This window comes from Armigeres subalbatus, chromosome 2, assembly GCF_024139115.2.
Source record: "Armigeres subalbatus isolate Guangzhou_Male chromosome 2, GZ_Asu_2, whole genome shotgun sequence".
Lineage (NCBI taxonomy): Eukaryota > Metazoa > Arthropoda > Insecta > Diptera > Culicidae > Armigeres > Armigeres subalbatus.
Window position 1 is genome coordinate 204430452 of NC_085140.1, and position 15245 is coordinate 204445696.

Below are 15245 nucleotides of genomic sequence, written 5' to 3' on the forward strand. Positions count from 1 at the left end.
GCAACACCGCACGAGGGCGAAAGAGGCACGATATAAACGGGCGCAGAACAGACAAAATTCGATTTTTCGGAGGAAAACAACAGGAAGATCAAAACCGTGAAGAGACTGAGCAACTGTACCGCGCTTATAACGCACAAACGTTCTATGAGAAGTTAAACCGTTCACGTAAGGGCCACGTGCCGCAGCCCGATATGTATAAGGACAAGTTATTTTAGAAACGAACGAGCGTGAGGTGATCCATAGGCGGCAGCACTACGAAGAGCACCTGAATGGCGATGTGGCAGACAACGATGAAGATATAGTAATGAACCTATGAGCACGCACGTGGTTGAAGAATTCGTGTACTTGGGCTCACTAGTGACCTCTGATAATGATACCAGCAGAGAAATTCGGAGACGCATCATTGCAGGAAATCGTACGTACTTTGGACTCCGTAAAACGCTCCGATCGAATAGAGTTCGCCGCCGTACCAAACTGACTATCTACAAAACGCTTATTAGACCGGTAGTTCTCTACGGACACGAGACCTGGACGATGCTCGTGGAGGACCAACGCGCACTGGGAGTTTTTGAAAGAAAAGTGCTGCGTACCATCTATGGTGGAGTGCAGATGGCGGACGGTACGTGGAAGAGGTGAATGAACCACGAGTTTCATCAGCTGTTGGGAGAACCATCCATCGTTCACACTGCAACATTCGTAAGACTGCGGTGGGCCGGGCACGTAGCTAGAATGTCGGACAGTAATCCGGTGAAAATGGTTCTTGACAACGATCCGACAGGAACAAGAAGGCGAGGTGCACAGCGAGCAAGGTGGATCGATCAGGTGGAGGGCGATTTGCGGACTTTCCGCAGACTGCGTGGTTGGCGACGTGTAGCCATGGACTGAGCGGAATGGAGAAGACTTTTATGTGCAGCATAGGCCACTTCGGCCTTAGTCTGGTAATAAATAAAAGCATCCCACTTCAGGATTCACCCTTCTGCGTTCTGCAAATACAGTTGACATCCTCACCCAAGCCAGCGAATTCTTCATCGATTCTATGGCCCTCAGTACAGTAATTGTCTCGCCTCTGTCCTTTCAACTACGGCTATTGGAAGGTGCACATGCGGGCATTACCTTTCTTGGCCACCGCTCCTGTCTCTCTTTCAGCCGTTTTCCTGACCTTCTCCCGACGTTTGGCCATATCCTTCCTCTCTGTTGGTATTGGCTTTCTGATCGACTTCCAATCCGACTTTACTGAGCTTAGGAGGAGCTGTTTTTCCTCAGAAAGCAGCCGAATATTCAATTCGGCCTCCTTCTGGCCCCCATAGCCTGGCTCACTGCCAACCCTTCCTCCTCAGTAAGTAGGCGGATCTTCCGTTCCACCACTTTACTGGCGTCCAGCAGGGACCTCCATTTCTGCTTTGCCTCTACAACGATGTTGCATTGCAGAGGGTCATCTCAGACATCTTTAGATTCCTTCTGTATTTCTCGCGGTTATCCAAAAAGGACATTATGACGTCCGAGGTGGTCGCGATCAGCTCAATTTTCTGGCCTCCGCCCTCCTGGTGGGTGGTCATAACCTCGTTAATGACATTGGTCAAAGTGGCGTCATCCATTTTTATCACGACTTGCGCTTCCTCTATCTTACCACGCTCCTCTCTGTCACACACCCATGGTGATCTATATGGGGCGACCGATTGAGGCCACTTCGTCTAGCAAAAGGAAACATCTTGTTTTCGGACGCTTCACCTGCTTCACTTGGTTGTTTATAGTGATAAGACTTCATAGTGACCCCCTTGCAGCTGTCGTTGAGTCCCACTGAAGTAGTCGCCTTTGTGATCCCATGGTTATCTATGCTTGCCGAGGTAGCAGAGAAACAATGCGAGGGCTAACGTTTGCATGTTCAGAGCCAGATCAGCGCTAGTTAGGAATAATCATCTGAGTCTACTCCCACCCAGTTGGCAAAACCATAATTGAGACTTAACTAGTCCAGAGTAGGCTTACCAGATGGTATCCTTTGGGAGGACATGTCCTCCCATACACCTTTTGACCAAAATTGTCCTTCTTTTGTCAAAATGAACTTTCAAAACTATATATTAAATCACTGAAATAACTGTGACAAAATATCTCTTCATTAACATTGTGAGTATCCGAAAAAAAAATCCGTTTCAGGTGATTCGGATCAAAATTGCCCTGAATTTTGCGGAGTTTGACAATGTCGAGATCTGATTTTGTTATATCAATTTGTGTTGGTATTTAGTAAGTTTCGCTTGAAAAATGGCTTTGAAAGAGATACAAAAAAGTTTGGTGAAATTCCGGAATAAATTTGATCCTCTGGGCTATCACCAACTGATCATTTGAATGGTTACAATTCATGTTAGAACTTTTCAATTGTTTTTTAGCTTTGTAAAGTTGTCTTTGAAATTCATTTTTAGTCATTTTATGGTATTTTATCTTTCAATTTCTTGTTAAAATGTATAATTTTCGATCAAATTTATTTATTTCTAAGCAGTCAGTACAACATGACCTACACATATGATACTTTCAGTATTAAAATGTTTAAATTTCACATTGTTTGACGAGATTATGTGTTTTATAGGAAGTGTGTTTTGCATAAGAAACATAGCCGAAAAATATTTTACCTTGCCATACTCTACCAAAATGAAATCAAATCGAGTAACAATAAAGTAGAATAAAATTATTTGTCTTTTAAAGGCATAATATCTGCATTAAAATATATACCGTGATGTGCCCTAATTTCACGCGCGCCCTAACTTCGTGCATTATAAAATCATTTATTTTTTCAATTTTTAGGTACCAGTCAAAATTGAAAAATCTGGAGGATTACAAAATATCATTGTTGTTGAATGTTTTTCACGAAAAAATTTGAAAAACAAACTTGGTTTAGTACACCAAATAAAATTATTTCAATTTGATCCTCCCATCGACCGCCATATTTGCTTGTGCTTAGCACAGCGACGAAGAACCTGACCCAAGTAAACAAATGATTTTACTGTACAAAACTGGCTACTTTTTGGAAATATTTGTATCCATTATGCTCTGTTGGATATGTTTATTCGTCATTACTATTGAAAAGTGTAAAATTTTATGTATTTTGTGTTTATTTAGACTTTCGCTTTGTGAGCGAAATTAGGTATATGAGAGTAATTATGGTGCCTAATTTCGTTTATTGTTGTTGCGTAGTTTCATTTGCAACATTCTAATGAAACAAAAGCAATCTAATACACAGGACAGTTTTATACTGAATAGAACCCGAAAAGTTCATTCCCATACGCTTTTTATCTAATTTTCAGGCGGATAACCACCGACATGTTGACTTGAAAAATCTTATAGATCAGTGCCTGCAATAGCTACCAAATCCGATGTGTAAAATGATGCTAAAATGTGCGATGTGTAAAATGATGCTAAACTTAAGATTAAACTACAGCAGCTTTTTCGATAATGTATATAATATTGAAAATGTCTTGAATAAAACACATATTTGAAGATGTCCTATGTAAGAGATAGCGGAATTTAAGACTTTCTTTCATGACGTCTCGAAAATTTAAACTTTTTTTATAGGTACACCAGCTAAACATTGCTCATACAATGCCTTTTTGCCTTTCTCGTACAACTAAGTTGTACCGAAAGGCTATCATTTCACTCCGAAAACGAACTTTTTATAGAAGCCCCTGAAACCCATAGTTTTATATACCAATCGACTCAGCTCGACGAGCTGAGCACATGTCTGTCTGTCCGTGTGTTTGTATGTGTGTATGTGTGTGTATGTGTGTGCACAAAAGCAATAAAAAACATTAGACAACTTTTCGTATAGTAATCCTTAACCGATTTTCTCGCAACAAGTTTCATTCGACAGGGGGCAAAGCCTTGTTGATCACTATTGAATTTTATAACGATCGGTCATTGCGTTTAAAAGTTATGAAGAAAATGGTACATCGAACCATAGAAGCGCCATATAAGGTTGGTGTCTTAACTAAATGCGAGAAAGGCACCACCAACGCTAGGTGGATTAATCTGGGTTTTTCTTAAAATATGGTTTATATTTCAGAAGCAAACGATATTTTAGGAGTTATGACTTGTGTCAACTAAAATGCATGAAGTAAAATCTAAGCAAAGCTCCAGGGTCGAAATATAGGCACATACCATTTCGACTAAAGAATGGGTCACTGACGGCTGTCTGATACCGTTATTTGCATATTTTGAACAATTGATGCATGCTTCTATTGGTTAATTGATTATATTTCATCAAACCAACAACGATATTCAATTCCAAACATGAGCGAAGTTAGGAACACTTTTGCGCGAAATTAGGAACTATCCTATTTTCTTGCGCGAGATAAGAAGCATACAACGGTCTCGGATTCAATTTTTTTTAAATAATTTTTTAAATTTTTTAATAGCAAAATTTGCAAGTAACATTTTTTTGAGAACCTAGAATCCTTCTACTATGTGATGCAGTAGCAAATGTTTCCAAATAGCCACTACATGTTTTTTAATGAACGTTTTAACTTTGTCAGATCTTAAGTGCGCGAAATTAGGGTACTTCACGGTACGATGCTCAAAAACGGCATCGACCAATCTCACCCCGTGACCATTCTTGCCCCACCTTACCTAAATAATTATTACATGCTTCATTTTTTCTCTTCCACAGATTTTGGCGTCACGGAGCACATTGAGGGCGACGAGTGCAAGTTCGCCATCTGGACCGGTCGGGCGCCAATGCTGTCCGACTACCGGATAGTGCTCAAAGCCACCAGTCTCGAAACCAAACAGATGTGGGTGAAGAGACTGCGCGAGGTGATACAGGAAACGTACTTCTCCGGCACGTCATTCTCGCTGCTGAAATCGCCGGCCAAGGTCGGCAACAAACCGCTCGGCCAGCGTCTGTCGAAGGACATCGATGATACGCTTAACGATAATGACCAGGACGGAAGCTCGCTGGCAAGCTTCGGTTCTGGAAACACCACCGACAGCGAAAAGGTAAGTGATGTGATGATATTTTGTCCGTTTCTAAAAGTCTTTGATGACAGTAACCTTTGCAGTACGAATGAGATGTTCCAACTTGTTGAATATACATCATTTAAAGCAATCCTATCAGCAGGCTGATAGGCTCGAGAGAAGAGTTGACACGGGGCATTAATTATGCTCTGTGTACGAAGCAAAGTGCCATCATGTTGTATGTACTCGGCGCTCTTCAGGCCCGTTGCTTTGATGTTGCTGCCGAGTGCAGTGCCATGTTGTAAAATGGGTTCAAGCTTGTACGATGTATGCATGCTTGCTTGTTACTTGTTGCAGCAGGGGAGAAGGATTTCTAATTTTTTAACCGATGTCACTTGTGGCACGAGAGTGCTTCGAAACGAGGTAAATACTTGACGAATAACGATGAACGTGATGCAGAATTTACAGTGGGATCCAGAAGTAGGTCAACTTTTTTTTCTACAAGCATGTTTTTTTTATAATATGAATAAAATTCTTTTGTTGAAATATGTTTCAAGGCACATATGTTTCAATAGCTCTCTCAACAGAACTCTCTACATCATTAACCGTATTGCTATTTGCTTGAAGATTTCAACCATAAACGTTCCAAATAAGTAGCGTTGCAAGTTTGAAGTCGTCTATCCACTATCAGTTGTGTATGACTTTTGCATATTGTTTCGATAGGTACTTTATACAAATTGAATCTTGAAAAATACTGAAATCATATGCATTAGATATTATTCCACATGTGAGTTCTTTCGCTCAAACTTAAACAATAATATCTTATTCAATTAGGTACTGCATAAAATGGACATTAATTGTTATTAAAGAGTGTAGGTAAGCATGACTCACAAGATTAGTATGAATGTATATGAGCTATCTCTTTCAAAAGCAAAGACAACCAAGGATTTTTTTATTAGGATTAAAAGCACCACAACAATAAAGTGGTGTACAGAGAAGGTGTAATCAAGGAGTTCAAATGCCTTCCGGTCATGGCCATGTAGGAAATGGACTTCTGTTCTTGTTATACCTTCGTGCCGTATTACACATTATGTACCGTGCGTGTATTTCTTTGTGTAGTGAAGATGACTACGTCCCTTGTATACAGCATTTTTGCAGTCGGTTGAACTATTAGAAATGTCTATGTCATGCGGAGCAAATATTTTCAAGATCATGTTGGTGACGGTCGGGTTTGCTCTGCAGTTGGATTCCAGTACGATGCTGCAGAGGTTCTGACAATGTTTATAGTTATGCGCAAATTTCTCAATGATTAGAATTATCTCAGCAAATTATTAAAGAGAATAAATCAAGGGAAATGCACAGTTTTTACAGTTTCTTATGATCACATTTTCTTGAACAAAACATAAACTGTGTTCGAAGAAATCTAACCATAACAAAGTTGCTCTGAAAGTCTGTACTTTTATCAGAACATCCTACAATTCTGGCTTAAATGACGTATTGTGATAACGTTAGTCCAAAGATCTGCATTTGGAAAAGTCCAATAGATTATTCTCTTTCTTCAGAAGTGAACTTTTGAAAGAAACGAGTAATGGCTGGTTTAATAGGAGTACAAGCTAAATTTCTCGATAAGCTGGTTGTTTTTGCTGATATTGCAAAATCTTGTTATAATTACCGTGGAGGCACCATATTTGACGCAGTTAAGAAAGTTTTAAAAAGAATCATTATTTAAAAAATAATTCCAATATGGATTCGCTTAATATTCTGCATAACGAGCCTACTACTATTATAGAATGTGTAGAAATAATGAAACTTTGAAATATAAGTGTATTTCTTAGTTTTTTAATCTGCTTTTATGTAGTACTTGAGGTGCTCAACTTGACGCACTAATTTTACTATGTTCCTTATTTGACGCAAAGTTGTTCCTAATTTGACGCACTTTAAAACTATGTTAAAACTCAATCAATTAAATGCCTTATTTTTTATTATATAAAGACAGTGTAATAGAACTTGGTACAATATAAAATAAAAAGTTAATAATTATTAATTATACAAAAAGGTATTTTTTTTATCAGTTGTTCAGCAATTTATATGCTCTGTGGCATGTAAGTGTTTTGCTAGTTTTCTTGCACATCATTCAAAATGCTTCTTATTTAGGTGTAATAATCATGTCAAAATATATATTTACGGGAAAATTAGCTTTTACATTTCATTACATAACCAGCCTACCATGGTCTGTTGTATTTGTAATAAAAACATAACTTTCTTTGGTAATCTGCAATTTTGAAACTATAAACTGAGAAGTTCGTATAGCTTCTGTCTAAACTGAGAAGGATACAGGAAACGCAACTTGTATATGAACGCTTTCAGAACCACATTGAAGCTACCAATCTGCAAGTGCTACGTGACCGGCAGATATATCTAAAAAAATATGAGCTGCCCATCTATATACATTTTTTCAATGAACTATTAACATAAACTGAAGCTTGTATGAGAAAGGCAGCCATATTTTTGTTTGATTTCATATTCAGGGTTGCAGGACTAGTAGCGACAATAAAGCGACAAATTGAGAATGTGTTCATTGTTTTGGTTTGTTAGAATTTCGTACAAAGAAAGTAAATTGAATTATATGATACTAATTTATATTAAAATATTGTTTTCTCGCAAGAATTATAAAACTAGCATATAAAAACAGCATAATTACCAAATACCTGTAAGAAACGCGTCAAATAAACGCATCAAAATCGAAGGCAGCATAAGGCATACTATCATGGGCTGGACACTTAGTGGAATGATCCAATGTTGACTAATATTCAAAGTAGTTGAGAGTTAGTTAAAACTTAATGAATACATATTGCTTTTCCTAAGACTATTATTGAGGTTTATTAGCACTGCCTTGTCTATTCATATGATAAGATTAATTAGGAACATCACAATGCATTGTGAGCCTAATTTGACGCAGAACATTTTGGGTTGAAAAATGCGTTCAAATGTTGCAATGTTCAAGGTAAAAGGTAAAGCTTACTCATAATGCTCAGCTGTTCGTAGGTAGGGGTAAAAGATTCTCACAAAACTTATTTTGCGTGAAAAATGATCATTCGATCCTTAGCATTGTGGCTAAGAAAGAAAAAATTGACGCATTATGAGTATGACTTTCATATATTTTATTCGGGTACGTTGATTCTTCATCAATAATTTGCTTTTTATGCCATATATGCAAAGAAGAAGAGCAAATAAAGCCATCTAGCTTGATTCGTTGATATATTTTTGGCGAAAATAGGTTTTCTGCATCATTTGATTTGGGAGTGCGCCAAGTTTGGACCTGCGTCAAATATGGTGCTTCCACGGTACAATAGTTTTCTACCATTCTTTTTCATTATACCATTATACCTATTTTGCTCCGATTCGCAGAAAATCCCCATAGCGATCCCTTTTTTTCCAGAAATGAGCCAAAAAGTCAAAAATGCCTGCTTTATTCTAGAAACTAAAAAAACATTTGTGTTTGTGTATCAATTTCTTTTATATTATACTGTCGTATGCCGCCTAATGTTTACGGCATTTTGAAGGATTTGCTGTATAGTAAAGGTTTGGTCCGTTGTCGAGATGTCGTAAACGAAGCCGGCTTGAGAACTTCTCACGAGCACATTCCCTGTTGGTGACAAACGACAGACGATGATCTGGAATATCACTTTGTAGGCGGCATTTAGGATGGAGATTTTTCGAAAATTCTCACACTCCAACTTGTCGGCTTTCTTCTAGATGGGATATATGACCCTTTCCTTCCACATCTCCGGTAGCTGTTCGGTTTCCCAGATTCTGATTATCAGTCTATGCAGACTTATGCTAGCCCTTATTAATGAGTTCAGCTCCAATATCATCCGTACCATCTGCTTTATTGTTCTTGAGCTGTTGGATGACATCCTTGATTGCTCTCAAGGTGGGGGCTGGTTGATCTCCATTGTCCGTTGAACTGATGTAGTAATTCTTTTCGCTTTCTTGAGCTTCATTGCCTGTGCTCTCAGCGCCATTTAAGTGTTCCTCCAAGTGCTGCTTCCACCTATCGATCACCCACCACACATTCGTTCGTCAAGATGCTTCCTCGGTCTACCTTGTTCGCGGCACGAAGCCTTGGGGATGCGTTGAGCTTCTGATAGAACATGCACACGTACAGTTGTTCCATCTACAGGCGGCCTTTCTTTTCTTAAAAGAAGCGGATCCCCTGTCTTGTTATTCTCCTCGCCGCCACCTGGCGCTCTACATTTCAGCGTTTTGTCCGTGCAAAAATACTGAGCATAGCTCTCGTGTGTTTATTGCAGTACAAGCCTGTTAGTCAGGAATCTTCTTCCGTTTCGGTTATGCTCAGTCAATAGGCGTTCTAGCGATTAGTTAGAGAACATATTTTGCATCGCAGCCTAAAATGACTACATTTTCTATTAGTGAATGTTCATTCATTTATTTAGTTTGCATCTAAACAGATAACACTGAATCAATAATTTGACGCCACAATACACGGTTCGAGGCCGCATCTCTCCATCCTCGGATACGCCCCTTGCTCGCCAAGTCGTTTTGCACCTGGTCTGCCCATCTCGCTCGCTGCGCTCCACGCCGTCTCGTACCTGCCGGATCGCAAGCGAACACCATCTTTGCAGGGTTGCTGTCCGGCATTCTTGCAACATGTCCTGCCCATCGTACCCTTCCGGCTTTAGCTACCTTCTGGATACTGGGTTCGCCGTAGAGTTGGGCGAGCTCATTTTCTTGCACACCGCCAAAGATGGTCCTAAGCACCCGTCTTTCGAATACTCCGAGTGCTTGCAAGTCCTCCTCGAGCATTGTCCATGTTTCATGTCCGTAGAGGACAACCGGTCTTATAAGCGTCATTTACATGACACATTTGGTGCGGTGGCGAATCTTTTTCGACCGCAGTTTCTTCTGGAGCCCGTAGTAGGCCCGACTTCCACAGATGATGCGCCTTCGTATTTCACGACTAACGTTGTTGTCAGCCGTTAGAAAGGATCCGAGGTAGACGAATTCCTCGACCACCTCGAAGGTATCCCCGTCTATCGTAACACTGCTTCTCAGGCGGGCCCTGTCGCGCTCGGTTCCATCACCTTGTCTTAGTCCCCGGCGCGATTCGAACGAACTGGAGTGTTCGCCCGAAATCTTCACACAGTTTTGCACACCATCCACCGTTGCTTTGATCAGTCTGGTAAGCTTCGTAGGGAAGCTGTTCTCGTCCAAAATTTTCCATAGCTCTACGCGGTCTATACTGTCGTATGCCGCCTTGAAATCAACGAACAGATGGTGCGTTGGGACCTGGTATTCACGGCATTTTTGAAGGATTTGCCGTACAGTAAAGACCTGGTCCGTTGTCGAGCGGCCGTCAACGAAGCCGGCTTGATAACTTCCCACGAACTCGTTCACTAATGGTGACAGACGACGGAAGATGATCTGTGATATCACTTTGTAGGCGGCATCAAGGATGGTGATCGCTCGAAAGTTCTCACACTCCAGTTTGTCGCCTTTCTTGTAGATGGGGCATATAACCCGTTCCTTCCACTCCTCCGGTAGCTGTTCGGTTTCCCAGATTCTAACTATCAGTTTGTGCAGGCAAGTGGCCAGCTTTTCCAGGGCCATCTTGATGAAATTAGTGAATGTTATTTATATGTAAGTGGACGAGAGGTGGGCAAAACGGATCAGACTCTAATGATACGTATCTTTCAATCGGATCGGATCTTTGGAACTAAACTTGTGAAGTGAATGCTCAATGGAGAAACAGTTGTTATCCAGGCTTACACTTTTGACCCAATCATTGAATAATTTAACCCTTTATCGTTCAGTTTTATCAGTTTCTTATAAATGCTCAGGCAGTTTGCAGATCGGTGAACCGTCTCAGTTGGAAAAAAATATAAAGGGACTTCACTTACATGAATCTAGTGACTTTATAATTATTTTCTTGCTTTTCATTGTACCGAAAGGCTATCATTTTATTCCAAGAACGAACTTTTTTTTAGAAGCTTCGTAGACCTATTATATTATATTACACTATAATCAGGGTTGTTACGACTACGCGGATTTCGCGATTTTCGCGGATTTCGCGGTTTTCGCGGATTTGGCGCGGATTTACTTAACGATTTTAGGGCTTCGCGCGGATTTGGCGCGGATTTAGTTTTTGGTGAAAATTCAACAAATAAATTGCTAGATCTAAGGACGTTTATTTGAAAATTAGTGGTCTAAATAGATGGGCTTTATTACCGTTAGCATGTTCTATAAAAGTAACGTTTGAAGTCATTTACTCACATTATTTTTCGGATATTTACAAGCCTTTATTTAATGCCATGATTACAGTTTTGAGTATTCATTAAACAAATGTTATTAGGAGAGGGGCGCTACTTGTTGTCATTTTTAAGCTATTCTGAAATATGACGCGTCTTATTTCGTCGTAGTTCCGAGATATTTGTCAGTTTCTGGTTGATGTTTTACGATGAATCACATAGCATGATATATCATATCATTTTTCGAAAGTTTTTTTGTCAGGAATTCTCACATTGAACATTTTATATTGCTTCCATAACATTCTTCTAAAAATTGAAAACTCAAAAATGTGCCTTAATTTTATGCAGATGCCTTATTTTAATAAGTTTTCCGCAGAAATTCGTTGAATTATTAAAATGCAATTTTTAAAAAGTATTTCTGAATAAAAATTGCAGTAATTTCAGGAGCAATTTTTTGCGACATTTTTGGATAACTCCTTTTTATTTTGCAGGTATTTTTGCAGGAGTAATAAAACAATCGAAATCTCTCGAGGAATTTTCAGAAATATTCTATGAAGAATTCAATAAATAAATTTCGACAGCCTAAAGAGGATTTCTGCAGAATTTAAAATCCGAAAAAATTATAAAGAAATATTTTGGAGGAAATTCCATTGGAATTTTTGGAGCGCTGTTACTGTCAAAAAATCCACAGGAATGTTCCCGGACGTTTATCCACAAGAATTCATCACATAATGTCTGCAGAGATTTCCAAAACGATTTCCACAGGAATTGAAGAAGGAAATTTTCTACTGTTTTTCAGCAAGAGTTTTTGCAGAGATTTCCAGGAAAAATACTGTGAGAATTTATGTTGCGATTTTCTCCAAAATTCCTGTAATATGATGATCACAAGAGTTTCTGTAAAAAATCTTTAAATATTGCACCTCGAGCTAAACGAAAGATATTCCGGGAGTTTTCTGTTTTCTTTTCAATCAATTTCTGCAAGAATTTCCAAAACAATTTTGCAGGAATTAATTAAGGATATCCACATGTAGTCTCTCTAGTATAATTTACTTGAATTTATGACAAAATTTTCGAATGAATTTCCGCATAAATTCTCGGGGAAATTTACATAAATATCCGGAAGAATTTCCACAGACGTTCTAGGGAAAATTACGGCGACAAGCAGTTGGATTTCTGCAAACATATACTGGATAATTTCTGAATTACTGGGATGAACAATTTTGATATCAATTCTAAAATCAACACAGGAGTTCCTGCCGGAAAAATTCGGATGAATTGGCGCTAAAATTGTCAATTTCTGGAATTTCCTGCATGAGCTTCTAGAGAAACTTGTCACAAAAATTGAAGGATGACTTTCAGCACAAATTCCGAACTTTTTTTTTGCGGGAGTCTACGCAAATTATTCCATAAAATTTACGAAGATATTTCTGCTGAAATATTCCTCTGAAATTTTTCGAAGTATAAATCCTTCAAACTCAGGATTCTGACTTTTTTTTTGCGGGAGTCTACGCAAATTATTCCATAAAATTTACGAAGATATTTCTGCTGAAATATTCCTCTGAAATTTTTCGAAGTATAAATCCTTCAAACTCAGGATTCTGACTTGCAAATCAAAAAAGCTTGAGCAACTATGTCAGATTTTGTATTATTTGTTTCTTGTTATTAAAATAATTGTTATACAGAAGTTTTGTTTAAAAACATAAAATTGTATGGTCTAATTCCTTAATCTCTACGCCTTGTGATCAATAATTTCAACAAAGTTTTTTTTTTTAATTCTGAAGAAATTGCGATTTCTGAAGATTTTTTTATTATTTGCCAAGATTTTCTATAATCGTTCAAATCTGGCCTAAACATTCCTTGTATATCAATGCAACTGATAAAGTTCGATCAAGGAAAATTCCACTGACAATAACGGAACAAAAAATGCCAAAACCATAATCTCATCTAATCAACGGTTTTATAAAAATATTGGCTGTTTAGTTCTTGTTCACTAAGCCTCGGTTTTTCTAATGGTGAAAAGGACCATCTAGAAAGGTTGTTTTATTAACGGCAATTTTCTTGGTCTTATTTCAAATTTGGTACAAACATGTGTGAAGTTGAAGTTTAAAATCAATTAAAAATTAGTAATTTTATAAAAACGAACTCGAAGAGAAGACATTCAGTAAAATATTGTGATTACTGAAATTGATATTTCACGTGTATTTGCTAAGAATTTAGTTTAGGGTCGCGGAATAAGTTTCATGCCGCGCGAAAATGGCGCGGATTTGATTTTAGTCAGCGCGGATTTGGCGCGGAAAATATTTCAGGATCTTCGTAACAACCCTGTAATAGTGTTATATGTATACCAATCGACTCAGCTCGACGAACTGAATACATGTCTGTTCGTCCGTGTGTTTCTTTTTATTTTTTTCATTTTTTTTTGTATAGAGGGATGAAGGCAAATCTGCAAACAGACACCTGGAAACTCAGGGAGTGGGGATGGCAGAAGGCCAACCCACTAAACCCAACTAAATAATAGAAGGTTTCTTGGGTTACCCTCTCTTCTAATGCACTGCTTTCCCGGAACTACCGTCCAGTATTACTTCTGGAGGATAGGCAGTACTAAACGTACTCCTCCCAAAACGACACGTTTGAGCCCTTTGGCTCCCATTTGACCATTTATCTTTTCCTTGTGCCATTCAGCACCACATTTTTTTCCTTTATTTTTTAAAGGCATTAAGCTCTCTACGTATTCACAAGCTACTCAGATAGTCCCTGGATCTGTACTAATCCGACGGGAAGTTCCTCGACGTCAGAAGCTCCCCCGTAACCGACGACCCGTATCAACGAGTGCCGAGGTCGATCCAAAGATTCCGGAAGGAGAGCACTTTCGGTTCAATGGTGCCCCGACGACCCGAAGCTGGTGCATTCGTACGTCGCGGTCTATTCATTTGGTTCCCGGCAGTAAGCCTAGCCTACTCCGATAACTCACTTTCGATGCCCTTGAGCCAGTCAGCCCCCATCACCCGAAAGCGGAAGCTCCCCCGAAGTCCGTCGTTTCGCCACATTTTGCGGCTACGCGTTCGCCGCAAGCTGACGTAGCTGGCACTGGCGTTCCCATACATAATCGACATATATTTTCCGCGGCGGAGTGCTCATGGTCCGATATCCGCAATGGCGATCTGCTGCTGCTCCGAGCGCCAACTTCGTTGTAGGATGTTGGCTATCTTGGACGTCACTTAAGTGAAAATTTTGCGACCGCTCTCCACTGTTCTGGGTTCTGGCACATTCTTCTGACGATGTTATCAACGGTAGTGTCCATTCCGCATGATTTCAACATCGCACTCCTTTCTGTTTTGAACCTGGGACATGTGAATAGGATGTGCTCAGCCGTTTCTGTCACGTCTGGGCATTGCGGACAGGCGGGGGAAGCGGCATGTCCGAACCTGTGCAGTTACCACCTAGAGATGTCGCAAATTAATCGATTACTTCGATTAATCGTTGTGATAATCGACTAATTTTGAATCGATTACTGTCCAACGATGAATCGATTCAATAATCGACAAGAATCGAGAGTAATAGATTAGTTACTAATCGATTAATTGAGATTTTACGGCATCTCTAGTACCACCTGAAGCATCCGCACATTGGAACAACTCAGAAAAAAGACGGTCAAAACCTCATTGTGGCGTTTATTACAGATTTAGATCCATGATTTGTTCATAGAATGTGTTCAAAAAGCTGCCCGACAAAATCTCGAGTGTGAATTCCACTATTATGTTTTAATGCGATACCCGAACAAAAACATTTTTTTTCTACAATATATTTTTTGTTCGGGTCTTTGACAATATTTTAGAATATTGTGTTCTGAGAAATTTTGGTTAAGATACTGTACGTTTTTCTCCTAATTTTAAGTGTTGAATCGTTGTTTTTCGATATTGCAGTCTTAAACTAATATAAAAATCGATTTTCAATATTTCGAAACTAAATATACAACGTTTAGACCCGTTTTGTATCACAAAACATTGAAAAGCACTGACATACGCTAATCTGATGATA

At 39.1% G+C, this 15245-nt stretch overlaps 1 protein-coding gene across 5 annotated transcripts in view; it reads left to right on the top strand.

The window, feature by feature from the left end:
- LOC134211528 (triple functional domain protein) overlaps positions 1-15245 on the top strand; it is a 359415-nt gene that overhangs the window by 136495 nt on the left and 207675 nt on the right. For all 5 annotated transcript variants that reach the window (XM_062688453.1, XM_062688455.1, XM_062688456.1 and 2 more), the window contains exon 7: positions 4652-4980. In XM_062688453.1, coding sequence (XP_062544437.1) covers positions 4652-4980 — 329 coding nt within the window. The remainder of the gene's footprint in view (positions 1-4651; positions 4981-15245) is intronic.